Source organism: Dipodomys spectabilis, unplaced genomic scaffold, assembly GCF_019054845.1.
Source record: "Dipodomys spectabilis isolate Male_0828 unplaced genomic scaffold, ASM1905484v1 ptg000032l, whole genome shotgun sequence".
Taxonomy (NCBI): domain Eukaryota; kingdom Metazoa; phylum Chordata; class Mammalia; order Rodentia; family Heteromyidae; genus Dipodomys; species Dipodomys spectabilis.
In genome coordinates this window covers 32,527,563-32,546,833 of record NW_024870709.1, presented here as the reverse complement: position 1 = coordinate 32,546,833, position 19,271 = coordinate 32,527,563, and the positions used below count along the sequence as shown (strand labels likewise).

Here is a 19,271-nt window from a genome sequence, read left to right as displayed (position 1 = left end):
ATAGCTTAATAAAAGGTTTGAAGTTTTAGCATACACATTTATTGCCAATATAAGTACATATGTGTACACATAAAGCAATGTATAATATATAAAGATGGATAAAAGTAAAACAATTCTTATACTTTTTAATGTGGTGAAAAATAAATAACTTATTGATAAAGCATAATGTCATTAGATTTTTGAATATTGAGCACTCATAAACAGATACCTACTAGTAAGTTAAAAAAAGAAAGAGTGTCCCTGGTGTCACTGGCTCACACCTGTACTTTTAGTTACTCAGTAGAATGAGATCTGAGGATTGCAGATCCCAGCCCGCTCTAGCAGGAAAGTCTGTGTGACTTTTCTCTCCAATTAATCACCAAAAAGCTGGAAGTAGAGCTGTGGCTCAAGTGGCAGAGCTCTAGCCTTGAGCAAAGAAACTCAGAAACAGCAATTGAGGTCCTGAGTTCAAGCCCAGAACTACACACACACACACACACACACACACACACACACACACACACACACACACACAGCATATGAATAAACAATACAATACAAATGAACAGATTTATGCTGAAACGCAACAGAAATTTGCTCTGTATTGTGAGAATGTAAAGTAATTACTATTGTTTCCTCTGACCTCATTTTCTATAGTGAGTATCAGTTATCTTAGTAATAAAAAAATTGTTCTGGGCTGAGAATGTGGCTTAGTGGTAGAGTGCTTGCCTAGCATGCATGAAGCCCTGAGTTTGATTCTGCAGTACCACACAAACAGACAAAGCTGGAAGTGGCACTGTGGCTCAAGTGGTAGATACTCGCAAAAAGAAGCTCAGGGACAGTGCCCAGGCCCGGAGTTCAAGCCCCAGGACTGGCAAAACAAAAACAAAAACAAAAAACAAAAAACTTTTACTAATACTATGTAATCACCATAGAATGATTATTGCCACAGTATTGAAACAGTAAAATTTGTGGTCACTACAATAAAAGTAAAATAGAGTGACTATCCTATTTCATATATAACAGCCCAAGTCCTTGCTGTACTGAGCTTGAGGGGCTGATGTGCTACAGGTAAAAAGTAAGTCTGAATCTGCCAGTCACAGATAGGGGTAGTATGGAATTAGGGCTATGTAATAGTGTATGGATCAGTCTTTGGTTCCATGAGTGTGAATAACACATAGTTTTTTAACCCAATGGGTACACAATAAAGCAGAGATTATAAAAAATCTTCTTATTTGCCAACAAAGGCACCTGTAAGATACCTGTACAAGATGGTGCTGCGGATTGGCAAGAGTGAGTCATAAATGGTCAGCGAGTCGGTCACACAATTATCTGCCTCAAGCTGGATGGACTCAATGGAGAGACGAATCAGATAGCCCATGATGGCCACCAGCTTGAAGTGACACATCAGCCTCCCTGAGGTGGCAGAAATCTCCAGAGGGTAACGGAGAGACAGGTGATCGGCATAGAAGTACTGAGAGCAGCCTGTTTCTGTGGAGATAAGACTTGTCTTTTGTCATCCCTTCCTTCTCTTCAATTCCCTTCCCTTCCCATCCTTTCCCTTCCCTTCTCTTCCATCTCCTCCCCTTCCCTCTCTTCTTCTCTCCATTCCTCTTCCTTGCCTTCCCTCCTCCTCTTCCCTTTTCCTTTTCTCTTTCTCTTTCTTTCCTTCCTTTCCTGTCTTTCCTTTCTCCCTTCTTTTTTCGGAATGATTTCTTTCTACAAATGTTTACAAGAGAATAAAGAGCCAAAGAGGACATGGATGATCACTTCAACTTTTGCCTGCCTACAGCCCATGCTCCAGTCTTCAAGTTAGAGCATCTAGCTGTTACCTTGAGAAATACTTTGCCTATATAGTTCAATGGGGTAAAAACAACCATCAGTTTCAGAGGTGAACAAATGACGTGGACTGGGCCAATAAGAGTCCAAGAAGTTTATTCTGGAATGACATGGCAGCCAATTTGCACAATAGGATATCAGCCCCAGGACTTCTGCAAGAACTATCAGGAAAATGTCTATGGGATTTTTCTACCACAGTAGAGAATATAATAAATTATATTCTGGGGTCTGCTGGTGGCCGTTTTTGCTATCATGATAGAAGAATATATTTGGGAATGAGGGCTTGACAGAGGAAATGTAGAATTTGTATAGTCCTGATAATATTTATTTTAGAACCTTGGCCTCTCATGTCTGAGACCAACCTCCCAATGACATTAGCCACTCGAGTTCCTTTTGGGCATGAGCCAATTTGAATACATTTTTGTCACTGTGCAGCTAAAAGAACACTAACAAACAACCATCATTAGAAAACTAAAATCATGACCACCAAAGGGGCTGATGAGGGGTGAGGGAACCACATTGAAGAATTTACCAGATCCTATGGTTGAAGAGTAATCTGACCGAAGTCCAGCTGCATTGAAAGAATATATAGGAAAAGAGAATATTAGGCTCAGTATTTCTTTTGATTAGCATTTCACTTATAAAAATTGTTTTCAAGGTGGGTGCTGGTGGCTCTTGTTTATAGATCTTAGCTGCTTAGGAGGCTGAGATCTAAGGATTATGGTCCAAAGCCAGCCCAGGCAGGAAAGTCAGTGATACTCTTATCTCCAATGAACCACCAAAAAAACTGGAAGTAGCACTGTGGCTCAAAGCAGTAGAATGTTACCCTGAGCAAAAGAGCTCAAGGACAGTACCCAGGTCCTGAGTTCAAGGCCCATCACCACCAACAAAAAAAAATGTTTTCAATCCTACTTTAAAACATTCAAGTACACCTGATGTTGTGCTGTATAATAATTCATTAAGGACAGAAGATTTGTTTTCTTTAGTTAGAGATCAAATAGGATAGTCATGACTTGACAGTTGTTGAAGCTAAGGATCTATGAGTTTATTATGCAATCCTTTTCTGTCTGTTTCCTTAAAATCATCCGGAGTTACAAATTTTAAACATTAAACAAAGATAGGATAGTAATAATAATAATATATTAATTATATTATTAACCCTATTACATTTAAGTATATATAGATATATATGTGTATATAGCTATGATTATAGCCCTACAACTGAAATGGTAAAGCTGGTGTGGACTTTTCCACTAGAGATTATTTATTAATTCATTTGGCAAGTATTTATCAGTGACCTATCACAGATCTAGCATATATTTATATATGTGCATATACAAAAGTTATATGTATATCATATAAAACATACCCAGAGAGAAAGCTGTGGAAGGCTTGGGTTAAGCCATTTACTTCATTATTATGAAATATGATGAAATTTTCAGTTCTAAGGGCTTACTCTTGGCAGCTGTGTCTGTACTACTAATGAAAGGATAAGATAAATGCTGCAAAGGCTTCCTTTTCTGAGACTTCGTTTCTTGGGGGCTTAGAAAATGCATAAGCTGAATAAGTGTGTAGAGGAATAGAGTTTAATAAATTCAACTTTGTATCTATTTATTCCCAGCTCTATTTTCTAGAAATGATACTATATGTAAATTTGGCAGTTTCCTTAACCGCCTTCAACTTCTGTGTCCTTAGCTAATCCTGTCTCTGCCCTTGTGGGAGAGGAAATGTCACTACCATGTTAACTCCCATAACTGGCCAACATCAAGAGTGCCACAGGAAGAAAGGCTGGAAAGAGAATTACCAGACAATCACCGTTTAGCACCACAGAGTCCATGTCCACCGCCAGGCCCTGCATGCTCCCCACAGAGGTCCGGTTGATGATATTGGTCTGGATGGAGTCCTTCAAGATGGCCGCCACACAGTCCTCACAGAAGAGGTGGCCTTTGGCATGGGGCATGACAAACACAATCCAAAAGTGAACAAGGAGGCCGCCTTTGTTGTTGCTGCTATAGTAGAAAGAGAGATGTTCAAGGATACCACTCAGGAAGCAGACTTTCCCAGAAGCCAGAGACCAGCTTGGAGACTCAGGACCAATGAGCAAATCCTCCCACTAAACTCCCTTCTGAAGGGAGCCATTGGCTCCCATTACGAAGTTAGATAGAGAAAGCATCTTGATACATGTATTTTGATTATTATGTTGGGTTCAAATCTAGAGCCATTTCTACATAGCTGTATCTCCACAGACAATATACTATTTTTATGGGTAGCAAGGATTACTCACTGTCATTGAAAAGAAACAAGTTATAATGTATAATTCTTCACCATGTCCAAACACTGTGCTAAATGCTTTGTCCTCATCCAATATAATCTTATGAGACAGATCCTATTATAGTTCCAGTTTCACAGACGAGGAAACAGATACATACAATGCAAAATCCCACAGTTCGTATGTAGCAGATCCAGGAAGCATGTTTATTGTGACTTTCAAAGCCTGTGACCCCAAAGCCTGATCACCTGACTGTATATATTACCAAAGCCTTAGGTAATGAAAATAAACATGTTGTATACTCAGTGTGGATTCTGACTCTCTACAGATATATCAGGGGTTAAAGGATGGAAAGGTGGAATATGGTACTTACTATATAATCTTTCCTATAAATTATTTTTACATGAAATCTTCTTTATTCAGGAGATCTCCAGTGACTTGTTTTATTTTGTTGAGACAGGTTCTCTTTATGTCATCCAGGCTTGCCTTTAACTAGCTGTCCTCCTCACCCTGTCTCCCAAGTATTAGGATTACAGGCACACACCACCACACCTAGCAGTGACTGATTTTTCACTGAAAACATTTTGAGAAATAGTGGTCTGAGCTTTAGTTTCATCTCCTCCATCTACCCAGTCTGGTGGATGGGGCCTTGTCCATTTCTGATACAAGATTCTAGCAGGTGTCTGGGGGCAGGAGGGAGGGAGATTGTGGAATCTCAACCTTCCACAGCCAGTGGGAGAGTTTATAGCAGTGCAGGTAGAAATCCCAAGACAAGGCCTTTAAATTACCTGATATCTGCAACGACAGACTGCTTATAAAATTTGGAGAAGGCAGATGTTGTATAAACAAGGTTTACCTGAAGAAAAAAAAGAATTATTAAAGCATTTGAACTCTTCAAATATGGCTTCGGATAATCGTACCTTGCACTCTGCAGAGCTGGCAGCTAGCAAGGAGAAAAGCAAGCCACAAATCCACACTTTCTTTCTTATTTTCTTTCTTTCTTTCTTTTTGTTTTTTGGTACTGGCACTGGGGCTTAAATTGAGGGCCTCACACTCCTACTTAGCTTTTCTACTCAAGGTTAATGCTTTACCACTTGAGACACACCTCCACTTCCAGCTTTTTGCTGGTTACTTAGAGATAAATGTCTCTTAGAATTGTCTGTCCAGCCTAGCTTTGAACTGTGATCCTTAGATCTCAGCCTCCTAAGAAACTAGGATAAATGACATGAGCCACCAGCACCCAACTCATACTTAAGTTCCTGTAGCAATCCTTTTATTTTTAAATTTTATTTTATTGTAAAGACGTTATGCAGAGGGGTGGCAGTTACATGAATAAGGTGAGGAGTTCATTTCTCGTTGAACATTGTTAACCTCTCCTTTATCTTCTACTATCCATTCCCTCCCCCTTCTCTCCCCCCTCCCCCGAAGTAGTAAAATTCATTTCCAACATAGTGTCTTGTAAGTCTTATTGTTGCAATGGGTCATCCTGTGTCCTTGTTTCAACATTTTGTTATTCCCCTTCCCCTCCCCAAATTAGCTAAATGTATATACAAAATGCAGGCTATCAAAATAAAATACAGTGACAAAAGGGGATATACCACAGGGGGAAGAACATACAAAAGAAACAAAAAAATCACATGGTATATTAAAAACAACAACAACAACAAAGAAATACTCGTGTCCATATCTTGGGGTTCATTTCATTTAGCATCATCTTATATGCTCATATGTATATAGCTTTTGAGCTTTTCTGCCATCTGATAAGATTATCCTAGACACATTCTAATTATTGCAAATAAGGGAAACCATGGGACCTATATTTCTTTTGGTCTGGCTTACTTCATTTAATATATTTTTTCCAAAGAGAGACTTTAAGAATGGCCAATAGAAACATGAAGAAATGTTCAAAATGCAAATCAAAACAACATTGAGATTCCACATCACTCCAGTTAGAATAGCTATAATCAAGAAATCTAAGCCGGGCGCTGGTGGCTCACGCCTGTAATCCTAGCTACTCAGGAGGCTGAGATCTGAGGATGGCGGTTCAAAGCCAGCCCGGGCAGTAGAGACCGTGAGACTCCTACTCCAATAAACCACCAGAAAACTGGAAGTGGCGCTGTAGCTCAAGTAGTAGAGCGCTCGCCTTGAGCTGAAGAGCTGAGGGACAAGCGCCCAGGCCCAGAGTTCAAGCCCCACGACCGACAAAAAAAAAAAAAGAAATCTAATAACAACAGATGCTGGAGGGGATGTGGCCAAAAGGGAATCCTACTGCACTGTTGGTGGGAGTGTAAGCTTGTTCATCCACTGTGGAAAGCAGCATGGAGGTTCCTCAAAAGACTCCACATAGAGCTCCCTTTTGATCCAGAAATCCCACTTCTGGGCATTTATCCCAATGATCACAAACAAGGCCATACTAAAGCTAGCACAACTATGATTATTGCAGCATTATTCACCATAGGTATGATATGGAACCAACCCAGATGCCCCTCAGTAGATGAATGGATCAAGAAAATATGGTACACACACACACACACACACACACACACACACACACACACACACACACACACTGGAATTCTATGCTTCCATCAGAAAGAATGACATTGCCCCATTTGTTAGGAAATGGAAAGCCCTGTAACAATTCTTTGGGCTACTTCCTTTTATCCTGCTGGCTGGAGAGTCATCAGTTACCCCATTCATTATTGCTCTCCTTAAAGACTGTAGTGAAGTTTAACTTCTGTGCTCTGCCCACTCCTGAAGTTAATTCTCTCCGTCACTAACAAAACATTTTCATAGATTTGACTCAACTTTTGTTAGCACATCACCATCATCCTTTTGTATTTTTAGCTTGCATATCTTAATAATATGAGCGGGCTCCTTGTGATGAATCTATGGATGCACAGTGTACTTGCTGAGCAAGTTCACCTCCCTGCATTCTATTCCCACACTCCCTTCCCCCTTTCAAAGAATGTTTGGTGTGTTTTGTGATGCTCTGGTCATACATGCGCAATTTCTTAAAGACATGTTCTTCTATTAGCCACAAGGGGGAGCCTGATGCCCATAGCCAGATCTACTGTCGCTCAGTTCTGTTCCTTTTGTATGTTCTTTCCCCCTATGGTATAATGGTATAACCCCTGTTGTCAGTGTATTTGATTCTGGTGCCCTGGATCTTGTATGTGTATATATATATATATATATATATATATATATATCTTGTATATACATTTGGAGAGGGGAAGGGAAATAACAAAATGCGGAAACAAGGATACAGATGACCCATTGTAACAATGAGACGTACAAGACACTATGTTGAAAACGAACTTTACAACTTTGCTGGGGTGGGGGGGAGTTAGGGAGATGGGGAGGGAAGGGGTAGTAGGGGAAGAACAAAGGAGGGAGTACAACAATGTTTGATAGGAAAGGTACTCATTACCTTACTCATGTGAATGTAACCCCTGTACAGTATCTTTACAATAAAAAATTAAAAACCCAAGATTGAATCTTAAAAAGGAGAACGTTTTCAATACATTTGCCATCTCTATCTTCACTTAGCATATAGCAAGATAAATTCATTCATCTTCTCGTGTTCCCTTTCCTGAATTACATAACAAAACCATCTACAAATGACTCAGAATGAAAAAGGTGAAAACCTGAACAATTATATAGTATCGTAGGAAAAATATGTATCTGCTGTGGATTTTGGCTTCACTGGGCAACACAGAACATAATCGCTTAAGTTTGGTGTGCTTATATTAACTCTTCCTTTTCTTCTGTAAAATGGTAATAGGGATCTAGCTCAAGGGGATAATCAGAAGGATGGTTGATGCTCTAATGTGCATTAGAGTAAAGCCTTTGGTAATGCAGCAGATTCTCAGAGGTAGTCAGTAAGTGAGAGGTAGTCTGAAGGCTTCTGTCTCTCAACAATCCCTCCTCCTGCTACATTGTACTCCAGGGCACTGTCAGCAATTCTCTCCCACAGCATGAAAAGGAAAACAAACTTTCCAGTGGTAACACTGCACCAGTGTCGCATAGCTACAGCGTAATTACACCTTCCTTGATGAGAAAATCACCTGAGGAAGCCATTGTCAGGCATGCCCGCTACTAGTAGTTTTCTTTTTAGGGTATTTTTTCAGGTAGGATGTTGCATTCCTCCCCAAAATCCTACTTGCTCCCTCTGCTGGCCTGGAACAATGTTTCTCCTGTTTGTATCATGTAGCTGGGGTTACAGGCATACACCACCGTGTGTGTGTGTGTGTGTGTGTGTGTGTGTGTGTGTGTGTGTGTGTGTGTGTGTGGGTGGGTGGGTGTGGGGGTGGGTGTGTGTGTGGGTGTGTGTGTGAGAGAGAGAGAGAGAGAGAGAGCGCAATACACATGCACCTGTGTATTTGTTTTGTGTTCAGAAACAAGATTTCACCAAATAGCCCAGGCTAGAACACTCAATCCTGGTGCCTCAGCCTCCAGGTATGTACCACCATGCCCTGATATGGGGACAATTTTGATGTTGTAGTTTCCACAGTAGCAAAAAATGAAAGTGGTTAAATATCCAATAAAAAAAAATAAAACACTCATTTAAGCTCTTATGCAATCAGAAGTTGCATTTTAAAAGAATGTTGAAGCCGGGGGTCGGTGGCTCAGCCCTGTAATCCTAGCTACTCAGGAGGCTGAGATCTGAGGATCACAGTTCAAAGCCAGCCCAGGCAAGAAAGTCTTGAGACTCTTATCTTCAATTACCACCAGAAAACAAGAAGTGGTACTGTGGCTCAAGTGGTAGAGCCCTAGCCTTGAGCTGAAGAGCTTAGGGACAATGCCCAGGCTCAGTGGTCAAGCCCCACAACCGACAGAAAAAAAAAAAAAAAGAATATTGACTTGGCTGGGCACCAGTGTCTCATGCCTGTAATCCTAGCTACCCAGAAGACAGAGAGAGCTGAGCATCCTGGTTCATAACAATTTTAGGCAGGAAAGTCTTTGAGACTCTTATAGTACCTCCAATTAACCAGCAAATAAAATATAAAAAAGTGGAGTTGTGGCTCAAAGGATAGATCACTAACCTTGAACAAAAAAAAGCTCAGGTTCAGTGCCCAGACACGGAATGCAAGCCCAGGACCTGCACCTCCCGCCCCCAAAAAGAATATTGACTTACATAGAAGCACAATGTCAAACCAAAAGAAGAAAAGACCCAGTGTTGCTTTATCCCCATGCTTAGGTAGTGCAGAATAATGAGAGGTTTTAACTCTGGTGATGTCATCAAAGGCTTTAATGTTTACTTTTATGGTTTTCCAAGTTTTATTGATTTTTATAATAAATATTTATTATTTATAGATTGAAGGTTTTTTTTCCTTTTTTTCCCAGCAACAAGGATTGAGCTTAGGGCCTTTGGGTGCTGAGTTGATGCTTTACTACCTGAGCCACTTCTCCAATTCAGTTATTTGCTGGTGATTTGAGATAAGAATCTTTTGTATGTTTTTGCCTGGCTGGTTTCAAATCTTGATCCTCCAGATTTCACCCTCCTTAGTAACGAGGACTATGGGAATTAGCCTCCAGTTCCTGGTGAGATGCATTTAAGTGCAGAAATTGCAAGTGCATCAAGATTGTAATAAATATGTATAATCACTAAACTAATCACAGTCATGGAACCTAAGAACTGGAAATCATTTGGTCCAGTTTATTTTACAGAACGTTAAAACAGATGTTGAGCTATTCATTTTCATCAAAAAAAATTGGGGGCAGTACTGAGCTTTGCCACTTGAGCCATACTGCCAGCCTGTTTTGCTTTAGTCTGTCTTTAGAAAGGGTCTTAATCTTCCACTTTTGCCCATGTCATTCCGAGACCATGACCCTTCTAACTCTGCCTCCTATTTAGCTGGGATTCCAGATGTAAACTATTGTGCTATGGTTTCTTTTGCTTGCGTGAGTGCTTGCTTGCTTGCTTCCTTTTCCTTTTTCCTTTGAGACAAGGACTCACTATGTAGTTATGTAGTTCAGGCTGATCATATGGTCCCAGCTCCCAGAGTTCTGAAATTACAGGTGTGTGTCACTGCCTAGGTCTTACATTAAGGGGAGGGAGGGGAAGCAATTCTGTTTTATAGCACAGACCAGCTAAATTTCATAATTTTCTTTGATGGCTTTCTTATCCACCCTGCCCTGTAGTTTCCTCTACCCTGAGCCGCCCCCCTCCCCCCCTCTCCCTCCAGCCCACCCTCCACTCCTCCATCCGCCCATCTCCTCACCACTTGTTGCACGGTCCTGGCCACCGAAAGAAATTCCCTGGACTCCTTCTGCCGGTACTCAGGAAGAAACTCAATGTTTGTGATGCGAAACACCCCAACAAAATAAAACGCATCTCTGCTCTCTGTCTTACCTGAAAAACAGAGGAGAAGATGATGGGGGAGGGGTCCCATCTGAGCAGCAACAGGGCATCGCTTGGCCTGTGTCCCTACGAAGCTCCTTAAATGATTTATGTACTTAAGGACGTTTCTTCCCCACTGTGTCTCCTTGAATATTCTATCAGCTTCTGGCAAATGGCTAAAAGCTATACTTCTCAGCCTTTAGCGTCTCTAGAGGGTTAAATAACCAAACGCAATTTTGGCAAATCCTAAATGTCTCCCACATTGACTATGTATCATCAAGTTCACATAATAGGGAAAGAAGGAAGAAACTCGTTGGCTCTCACAGAGACCATGGGTAAGAGCCTCTGGGGGAGAGAGAGAGAGAGAGAGAGAGAGAGAGAGAGAGAGAGAGAGAGAGAGAGAGAGAGAGAGAGAGAGAGAGAGAGAGAGAGAGAGAGAGGGAGAGAGAGAGAGAGAAATATTCCTGTTAGCACAAGACCCACCTCCCAGAGAAGGCACCCAGAGAAAGAGCAAAAGGCCTGAATGAATCACTTAGATTTGTTTTTTGGGGTTATGATCTTGGCCCTTCACCCTATCAAACAATAGTTTTTGCTCTTCAATTTCTTTTTAAAGTTGTAGACTCAAAATTTGAATAAAAACCACAGCTCACACATCCTTCTCAGATGAAATACATATCAGGTCACCACAGCAGCAACACACAGTCAACTTACCATTGAATCTGTTCACATTTACCTAACTTTGATTTTTTTATGCTTTGGTGCTACTGGAATTTGATTTCGGGCATTTGTGTTTGTTAGGCAGGTGTTCTACCCCCTGAGCTGTGTTCCTAGCCCTTTCTGCTTTTATTTTTCCAACAGGATCCCTGTGTTTTATTTTTTGTTTTTCCCCAAGTCAACTGGTTGGTTCCACTGTATTCCCAGAAGCATTCAGCCACCAGTCATCATCTTATTAACATTTATTAAAAATACTCCCAGAAGTTCTGTGATAAGAATTGATACCAAGATTAAGCATTAAAACAAAAGCTGTTTCTGTCACACCTAGCACTTGGGAAGCTACAGAAGCGTTAGAAGCCTTAAACCAGAAACCACGAGCAGAGATCAACTATGATTTCATATTCTATGATAGTACATGTATCAAACATATTAGCACGTGGAGGATGGGAGCTCCAAGACGCCAACGAATGTTCTCGAATGTCTCGTTACTGAATTGAGTGAATAAGCACTCTAGATGAAAAGAGCTTGGTGATTTCAGTTGTCCAAAAGGATGTCAGGTTGACAGAAACATATTCAAGTTGAGAGACAAAAAACAAAAAAGCATTTGCGGGGAGAGCAAGATGTTTGTGTAAAATGGAGTTCAGGGAGCAGGAAATTTATGGTTGCCTAGAAACAGGCAGTGGGTGGAATGAGGAAGTGAACCAGCTTAGCATTCCACTCAGCTACAAATACATCACATTTCCTAGCCAGTCGAGATCCCTTGAGCATCTTCCTAGCCTCTCTCCATAATCTTCCCCCTGCCCCCTCCCCTGCTTGCGTAGGGTAGAAAGCAGTCCTGGGGGAGGGGGGGAAGGAGGCAAAATGAGAAAGACAATTTACGGTTCCTTTCTCCTTAAATACTGCCTCATTCTGGGAAAGAGGACAAGTCCATCAGAATTGCCTGAGGGCCAGTGGGGCCTGGGTGAGGATGACGGGGTTCCCGCCTCATGCTCTGACCCAGAAGGAATATAGAATTGAACTTACTGATGTAGAGCCACAAAAGCGTCCAGGCTATGACCGCTAGGATGAACAAAAACACCGTGAAGACAATGATTTTATTTTGGACGTTCCAAAAGGGAGTCTTCTTCTTGGGCTGTTTGTTAGGTTTGGCTTTGCCAGTGGGTTGGCGAGGTGGTCGCAGCGGCCGTGGGGGTCGTGGGGGTCGAGGGGGTCGAGGGGGTCGTCTCCCTGGAAGCTTCCCTGGAGTACTGACCACCTGAACTGAGATATTGGATATCTTAAATTCAAAGAGAAAAGAAAAGAAAGGCATGGAATCAATCAGAAATAGTCTAAAGCTTAAATGGATGTCCCAGTTAGAAGAGCATGTTGGGTGCTGGGAGCCCAGCTCTGTCTGTTAACATTCTGTGAGCCAGTCAGTTAGACACTGTACCAGCCCCAGGGAAATGGCTCCCAGACCCTTTCCCCATTGTGTCCACCCTGATGAGCAGATGCTGTGGAGCAGAGGCCTGAATTTCATCGGAGCCAAGCAGACTGAGGAATCTGAAAGTCAGAGGATAGATCTACACATAGACACGTTTATACATATAGCTCTCTGCATGGACTTTTTGTAATTTGTGTTTATTTCACCTACTTTTGTTTTGTGCAACAAAATATATATAGTCCAGGCTGCCCTTGAACTCACAATCCTGATGCTTCTCTGCTAAGTCCTTAGAATATAGTCATGCGCCACCATAATCAGTTCTTTCCGGACTGAGGCAGGATTGAAAATAAGAATGTGAGTTCCCCCTGCAGAAATACATTGATTTTTCTCTCTATGACTTCCTGACTGAGTGGGTAGGGAGAAAAAGCTAAGATGTTATGATGATTTAAAGGACAGGAATCCAACCTGATTATCTCATCATTGCCAACCACCAAACTAGTAACTCAGTTTCTCAATCATAAATGGAAAGATAATTTAAAAATAGAACAAAGCAGCTGGATCTGGTGGGTCACCTCTGTAGTCCTTCCTACTCAGAAGGCTGAGAGAGATCTGGGGATCAGGGTTCAAAGCCAGCCTGGGCAGGCTGTGAGACCCTTTTCTCCAATTATCCATCAGAAAGCCTTAATCGGAACTGTGGCTCAAAGTGGTAGAGCACTAGCCTTGAAAAAAATTGCTCAGGGATAGTGCTCAGGCCCCTAGTTCAAGCCCCATGGCCACCACCATCCCACCACCAACAACAAAAAATAGAGCAAAGAGCCAGGTGCCGGTGGCTCACACCTGTAATCCTAGCTACTCAGGAGGCTGAGATCTGAGAGTAGCAGTTCAAAGCCAGCCCAGGCAGGAAAGTCCGTGAAACTCTTATCTCCAATAAACCACCAGAAAACCAGAAGTGGCACTGTAGCTCAAGTGGTAGAGCACTAGCCTTGAGCTGAAGAGCTGAGGGACAGTGTTCAGGCCCAGAGTTCAAGCCCCACGACCGACAAAAAAAAAAAAAAAGAACAAAGAATAAAATAGCAGACTCAATAGGTTGGAACATTTTTGATTTATGTATATTGATGTATATTGATACAAAATGTTAGTTGTAAGAAGAAAAAAAATTACATGGTTTAACTGTTTCCCCTCCTCCTCCTATTTTCTTCTTCTGTCATTTGATGCTGTGAATTATTTAATAATGTATGTGATAGTTTAGCTTCCTTAACAAAGAGATTTATGCATGTCAGGGTAACTAAACTCCAGTGATGAAATAACTTTTAACCACACATTCTTTTAAGGCAAGGGCCTAGCATACTACTTCTGAAGAAATCATCTCTTGTGTTGTTAAGAGTTCTCACATCCTTTCTTTCTCTTCCTCACTCTTCAAAATTTATGACTTCTAGTCTTTAATCCTGAGAATTAATGGGATAATATGTGGCCAAGTGCTTTTGAATTATTCATGACTCCTTTATTCTTTTTGCCAAATACCCTTGTCAACCCTTGGAATGAAATATAGGTCTTATCCCTCCTGGTGAAATTGAACTAGATTAGACTTCATTTCATGTGGTTTCCTGCAGGAAGGAGGTGGCAATTCTAAAGAGAAAGATACTCCATCACAATATAACTTGACTACGGTGTCATGCTACTTTGAAGCATTTTTCCACAGAACTAAAAGAAATGCTAAATGCAGATAGTTGGCAAGACCCACATTGTAAGAACACATTCTAGGCAGTTTCAGTTAGATTAAATTTTAAAGTGGAATTTGTGTAGCAGTCAATACAATTTCCCTGGAGTTTTAGAAAACCAGTTGCTAAACACTTGCCAAGGACAGTACTTTACAACAAACTCCCATTTGTAAATCCATTAAACACCGCGTAAACAATCTCTTCTTTTTGTCTCCTTTATTTTTATAAAGTCATGCCATCTTGTTTTACTTAGCAGAACAAACAATAAATGGTTTTGAATTGAGAGAGAAGGACTTCCACACTTGCTTACCTTTAGCTCAGCAGGTTTAGAGGTAGGATCACTGTTTCCATTATCCATTTTAAAGTGTTTCTGAATGTGACCGTTTGGGAATGTCTACAAGTCTGTGTTCACCCCTTACATGTTTGCTGGGGAAGAATGGAGAGCAGAGTCAGAGCATTCAAGCTAGCTTTCAGAGGAATGGAATCAACTTACCTCCATCGGGTCCAATTCAGAAACTGAAGCTGCCTCATCCTTCTACTGTGAGTGTTAAAGGGACACTGCACTCTGCTCCGTTGAACCAGAGACTTCCTAATGTAATGAGGATGAGTGAGGATCTTCTCAGTCCAGATCCAGTGCAAAATTTCCAACAGGAAGCCCCATCCAACAATCCAAAAATATTGGCAAAAGTCACTCAACTTGTTGCTTGCCTCTCTTGAGGAAAGGGAGCAGGTCTCATTTGCAGCACTATTTCTTACACACCCTCACACTGCATTTCTCTTGCCTGAGTCTCTTCCATACTTCCTAGAGTTCTAAGCTACTCTCCTTGGAAAACTCTCACTCAGCAAGATTTTCCTCCCAATACTCTTACAGTCCTCATTAGACTTTTGGGTTTTGTTGTTACTTGTTTGATTGATTAATTGATTGGAATGATTGATTGATATTTTAGACAAGGTCTCACTATGTAGCCCAGGCTGGCCTTTAACTCAAGATACTCCTGCTTCAACCTCTCTATGAATTGAATTACAAGTGTAATTCACTTATAATTCACCATGCCTGCTCAAAAGTAAGTTTCCACTCCACACCGGTGGCTCACATTTGTAATCCTAGCTACTCAGAAGGCTGAGGTCTGAGGATCGTGGTTCAAAGCCAGCCCAGGTAAGAAAGTCCAGGAGACTCATCTCCAATTAACCACCAGAAAACCCAAAGTAGCACTGTGGCTCAAGTGGTAGAGTGCTCACCTTGATCTGAAGAGCTGAGAGACAGTGCCCAGGCCCTGAGTTCAAGCCCCATGACTGACAAAAAAACAAACAAAAACAGGGGAAAAAAAAGCATGTAAGTTTCCTTCTTTCCTTTCCTCCTTCCCTCTATCCCTTCCTTCCTTCCTTCCTTCCTTTCTTCCTTCCTTCCTTCCTTCCTTTCTTTCTCTTCTTCCTGCAGAAATGAGGTGGTAATTCTAGAAAGATATTTCATTGCAGAACTATGGTGTCACATTACTTTCAAACATTTCTCCAAAGAACTAAAAAAAAAAATCACAGAAATACCACACATACAGAAGTTAGTTTCTCTCCTTCCTTCCATCTCTTGCTTGCTTGCTCGCTTGTTCCTTTTCAACAGATTCTTGCTAGTTTGACCTTGAACTCACAATCCTCCTACCTGAGGGCACAGTCCTAACAGTTTGGAATTATTGAAACCAGTTGAGCTGACTTGGGGCTTAGTCCTTGTCTCCATCAAGCTCTGTTTCATTCAAACAGAAAACCAGAAGCTGACACAAGCAGAATCACACAGTGACTATAAAGATAAGAATAAAATTTCAATTATTTCATGTCTGTCTTCCAACTGACTATTCAGAGTTGTGCTTAAATTGTAGTATAGTTACATAGAGTGAATTGAAAGGTGTTTTTATGTTTTCTATATGTCACATATTGTATTCAGTGTCTATTTATTTTTATTTTTTAATTTAATTTTATTGTAAAGATGCTGTACAGAGGGGTTACAGTTATATGAGTGAGGTGATGAGTACATTTCTTGCCAAACATTGTTACCCCTCCTTTGTTTTCCCTACTATCCCTTTCCTCTCCCACCTCCCCCACTTCTCCTCCACCCCATCTATTTTTGTTAATTTTGTTAACAATCATACATACAAACTGGAGTAAAATTTTACACTATGCACTTTCCTAGCCATTATAATATTTGTTTTGTTATATGATTCTTACTCAGAATAGTTACATTGCATAACGGAAGAAGTTGTTTTAAAAATCCACTCTAAGCTGGGCACCAGTGGCTAACACCTGTAATCCTAGCTACTCAGGAGGCTGAGATCTGAGGATTGTGGTTCAAAGCTAACACAGGCAGGAAAGTCACTGAAACTCTTATCTCCAATTAACCACCAGAAAACTGGAGGTAGCATTGTGGCTTAAATGGTAGAGTACTCACCTTGAGCTGAAGCCAGAGTTCAAGCCTCATGACCAACCAAAAAAAAAAAAATCCACTCTAAATGAACAGAAATATAATCAAGAACATACAGCAAAATGTTAAGGATAGAATCTAAATTCAGTAACAATGTAAAATTAATATTGTTTGAAAATTTTCCAGACAATGTATTTTTTAAGCCATGATGGCAAAGACAAAAAAAAAAAATCTGGTCTTTGAGACAAACAAGCTCAGAAAAAGCATGGTGTGCAAGTATGCCGCATGCCCTTGTTGTTTTTACTGTTGTGAAAATTCTGATACAGAACTCTTCCAACCACAGAGAAAATCACAGTGACCAGCACCTAGCTGGGTATTTCCAGGTAAACATCTTGAGAGCTTGTGGAGAGAACTCTACTCCCCTTTCAGCAGCAAAGGCAATGATGCTGAGGGAAACAGGAAGATAGTGTGCAATGACCTGAATCAAAGGAGAAAAAAAAATCTCTCCATAGGCTGCAGCAATGATCTTGGAGAACACATGCCTAACCAAGATGTAAACTCAACTTATGAAACTATTTTAAATGTTTCAACCTTCCCTGTTCAAATTAGTTCATCATGAAGACCTAGATGCATGTCCACGTCATGCATTCAATATGGGTCAAGTTCCTGGCCCCTGGCATAGAAGATACCTAGCAATGGGTGGGGGAGGTGCTATTTCCATCTGTGCCAGCTGGTAAGTGCATTTCTGCCACTTAGGATCCGCTTCTCTTTATTATGATGAATGGCCACACACAAAGTTGCCATCTGACTACTACTCCCTTCTGAGCTCCCTGTGGAGGGAGAGGATCAGTCCTGAGGAATCACAAGGTTAGGGGGGTCATCCTTAATGGGATGGACTAAACTGGCTCAACAGTGATCCTAGCTTCTCTTTCTCTGGTGACTCAGAGGATCATCATCTTAATGGTTTGTGTCACATCACAGGGAGCATTTTCAAAAGTGAAATTATCTAAGATCATCTAATAGCCCCTTAATGTCTTTGGAGCCCAGTCCTCATAAAGAAAAGACCTGTGTGTTCCTTATTGCTAAATAAACCTTCCTAAAATAATCACCATGATCTCCATTCTCTATAAACAGTGACCACAACCTGGTATTCAAGGTCCCTTTCAGTATCACCAGGCCACCTACTGCCTCTCCTCCTGTCACATACACTAACTGCTACATCGACTTACATTTTCAATCATTATTCCTGCATGTATTCATTCATCCATCTGGCTAGATTTATTGTGTGCCTACTATGGGACAAGGAATAAACATCATGCTACATTTTAATAGTTCTCACTAGAAGGGACAGGCATTTGAACTGCTGCTTTTACTCTCTTATGTAATAAGTACTCTCACAGAGATGTGAACAGATGACTTTAAAATATAGAGTGGGCTGCCAGGCACTGGTGCCTCATGCCTGTAATCCTAGCTACTCAGGAGGCTGAGATCTGAGGATCACGTTTCAAAGCCAGCCTGGGTAGGAAAGTCTGTGAAACCTGAATATCTCCAATGAAACACCAAAAAAGCCAGAAATGGAGCTGTGGCTCAAGTGGTAGAGTGCTAGCCTTGAGCACAAAAGCTCAGGGGTAGCACTGAGGTCCTGAGTTCAAGCTCAGGACTAGCATGCACACTCACATTATACATTGTATATATATATATACACACACACATATATACACACATATGTATATATTATGTAACACATATGATTAAAATAGTGTATATATGTATATAGATACATATATAATAAACATATAATAAATGCAATACACATACAGAGAGATAGGAAGAAAGAGAGCAAGCCAACAACAACCCCTCTCTCCTGATCTTGTGCCCTAGTCCACACTATGACTTACTATTCTTCTGCTCACTACTTGCAGCTTTCCTGAAAGCTTTTGTACCACAACACATGGAACTCTCGTCTTCCTCCTAAGTCAGAACCTCAATGGTGTATCCTAGTGCTTTGGACTTGAATAACCTTAATAATATTATAAACATTGGAAGTGGCGCTGTGGCTCAAGTGGTAGAGGGCTAGCCTTGAGTTGAAGAGCTCAGGGACAGCACTCAGGCCCAGGGTTCAGGCTTGATGACCAATAATATAATAATAATAATGTTATATTATTAATAATAATAGTAATAATAAATATTATAAAAATAATATTATAAAGATGTTATTACTTTGGACTTAAATACTACCTGCTACCTTATTATATCTCTTGTGTTACTCATCAGTTATTTAGCTCATCCTCTGTACAGCCAATCTTCAACCAAACTCAAGCACTCTGAAGACCGGTTTCTTTGTATTTTCCTCTTTGATAGAATAGATTCAATGAGGAGGCAGGAGATGAGAGCTGTTTTCAGGAATTACAGGGGCTTCACCTTATTTACAAGCTAATAACTTAGCCTATTACTGTTTCACTTGTGGTGACAGAAGAAATGAAATGCATGGCCAGAAAGCTGCCTGTGTGGCATTTAATTGGTGTTGGTTCTCTTTCCTCTTAAGTTGAATGGGAGTGAAACAATATGATCCAGACAGA

General features: G+C 40.9%; 1 protein-coding gene across 1 annotated transcript in view; it reads right to left on the bottom strand.

Moving 5' to 3' along the window:
- Tmprss7 (transmembrane serine protease 7) overlaps window positions 1-14,643 on the bottom strand; it is a 32,552-nt gene extending 17,909 nt beyond the window's left edge. The window contains exons 1-7 of the mRNA XM_042676986.1: window positions 14,596-14,643; window positions 12,171-12,423; window positions 10,315-10,445; window positions 4,876-4,943; window positions 3,634-3,827; window positions 2,351-2,389; window positions 1,242-1,470 (exon numbers count right to left, since the gene is read on the bottom strand). Coding sequence (XP_042532920.1) covers window positions 1,242-1,470; window positions 2,351-2,389; window positions 3,634-3,827; window positions 4,876-4,943; window positions 10,315-10,445; window positions 12,171-12,423; window positions 14,596-14,643 — 962 coding nt within the window. The remainder of the gene's footprint in view (window positions 1-1,241; window positions 1,471-2,350; window positions 2,390-3,633; window positions 3,828-4,875; window positions 4,944-10,314; window positions 10,446-12,170; window positions 12,424-14,595) is intronic.
- Window positions 14,644-19,271: the final 4,628 nt, after the last annotated feature.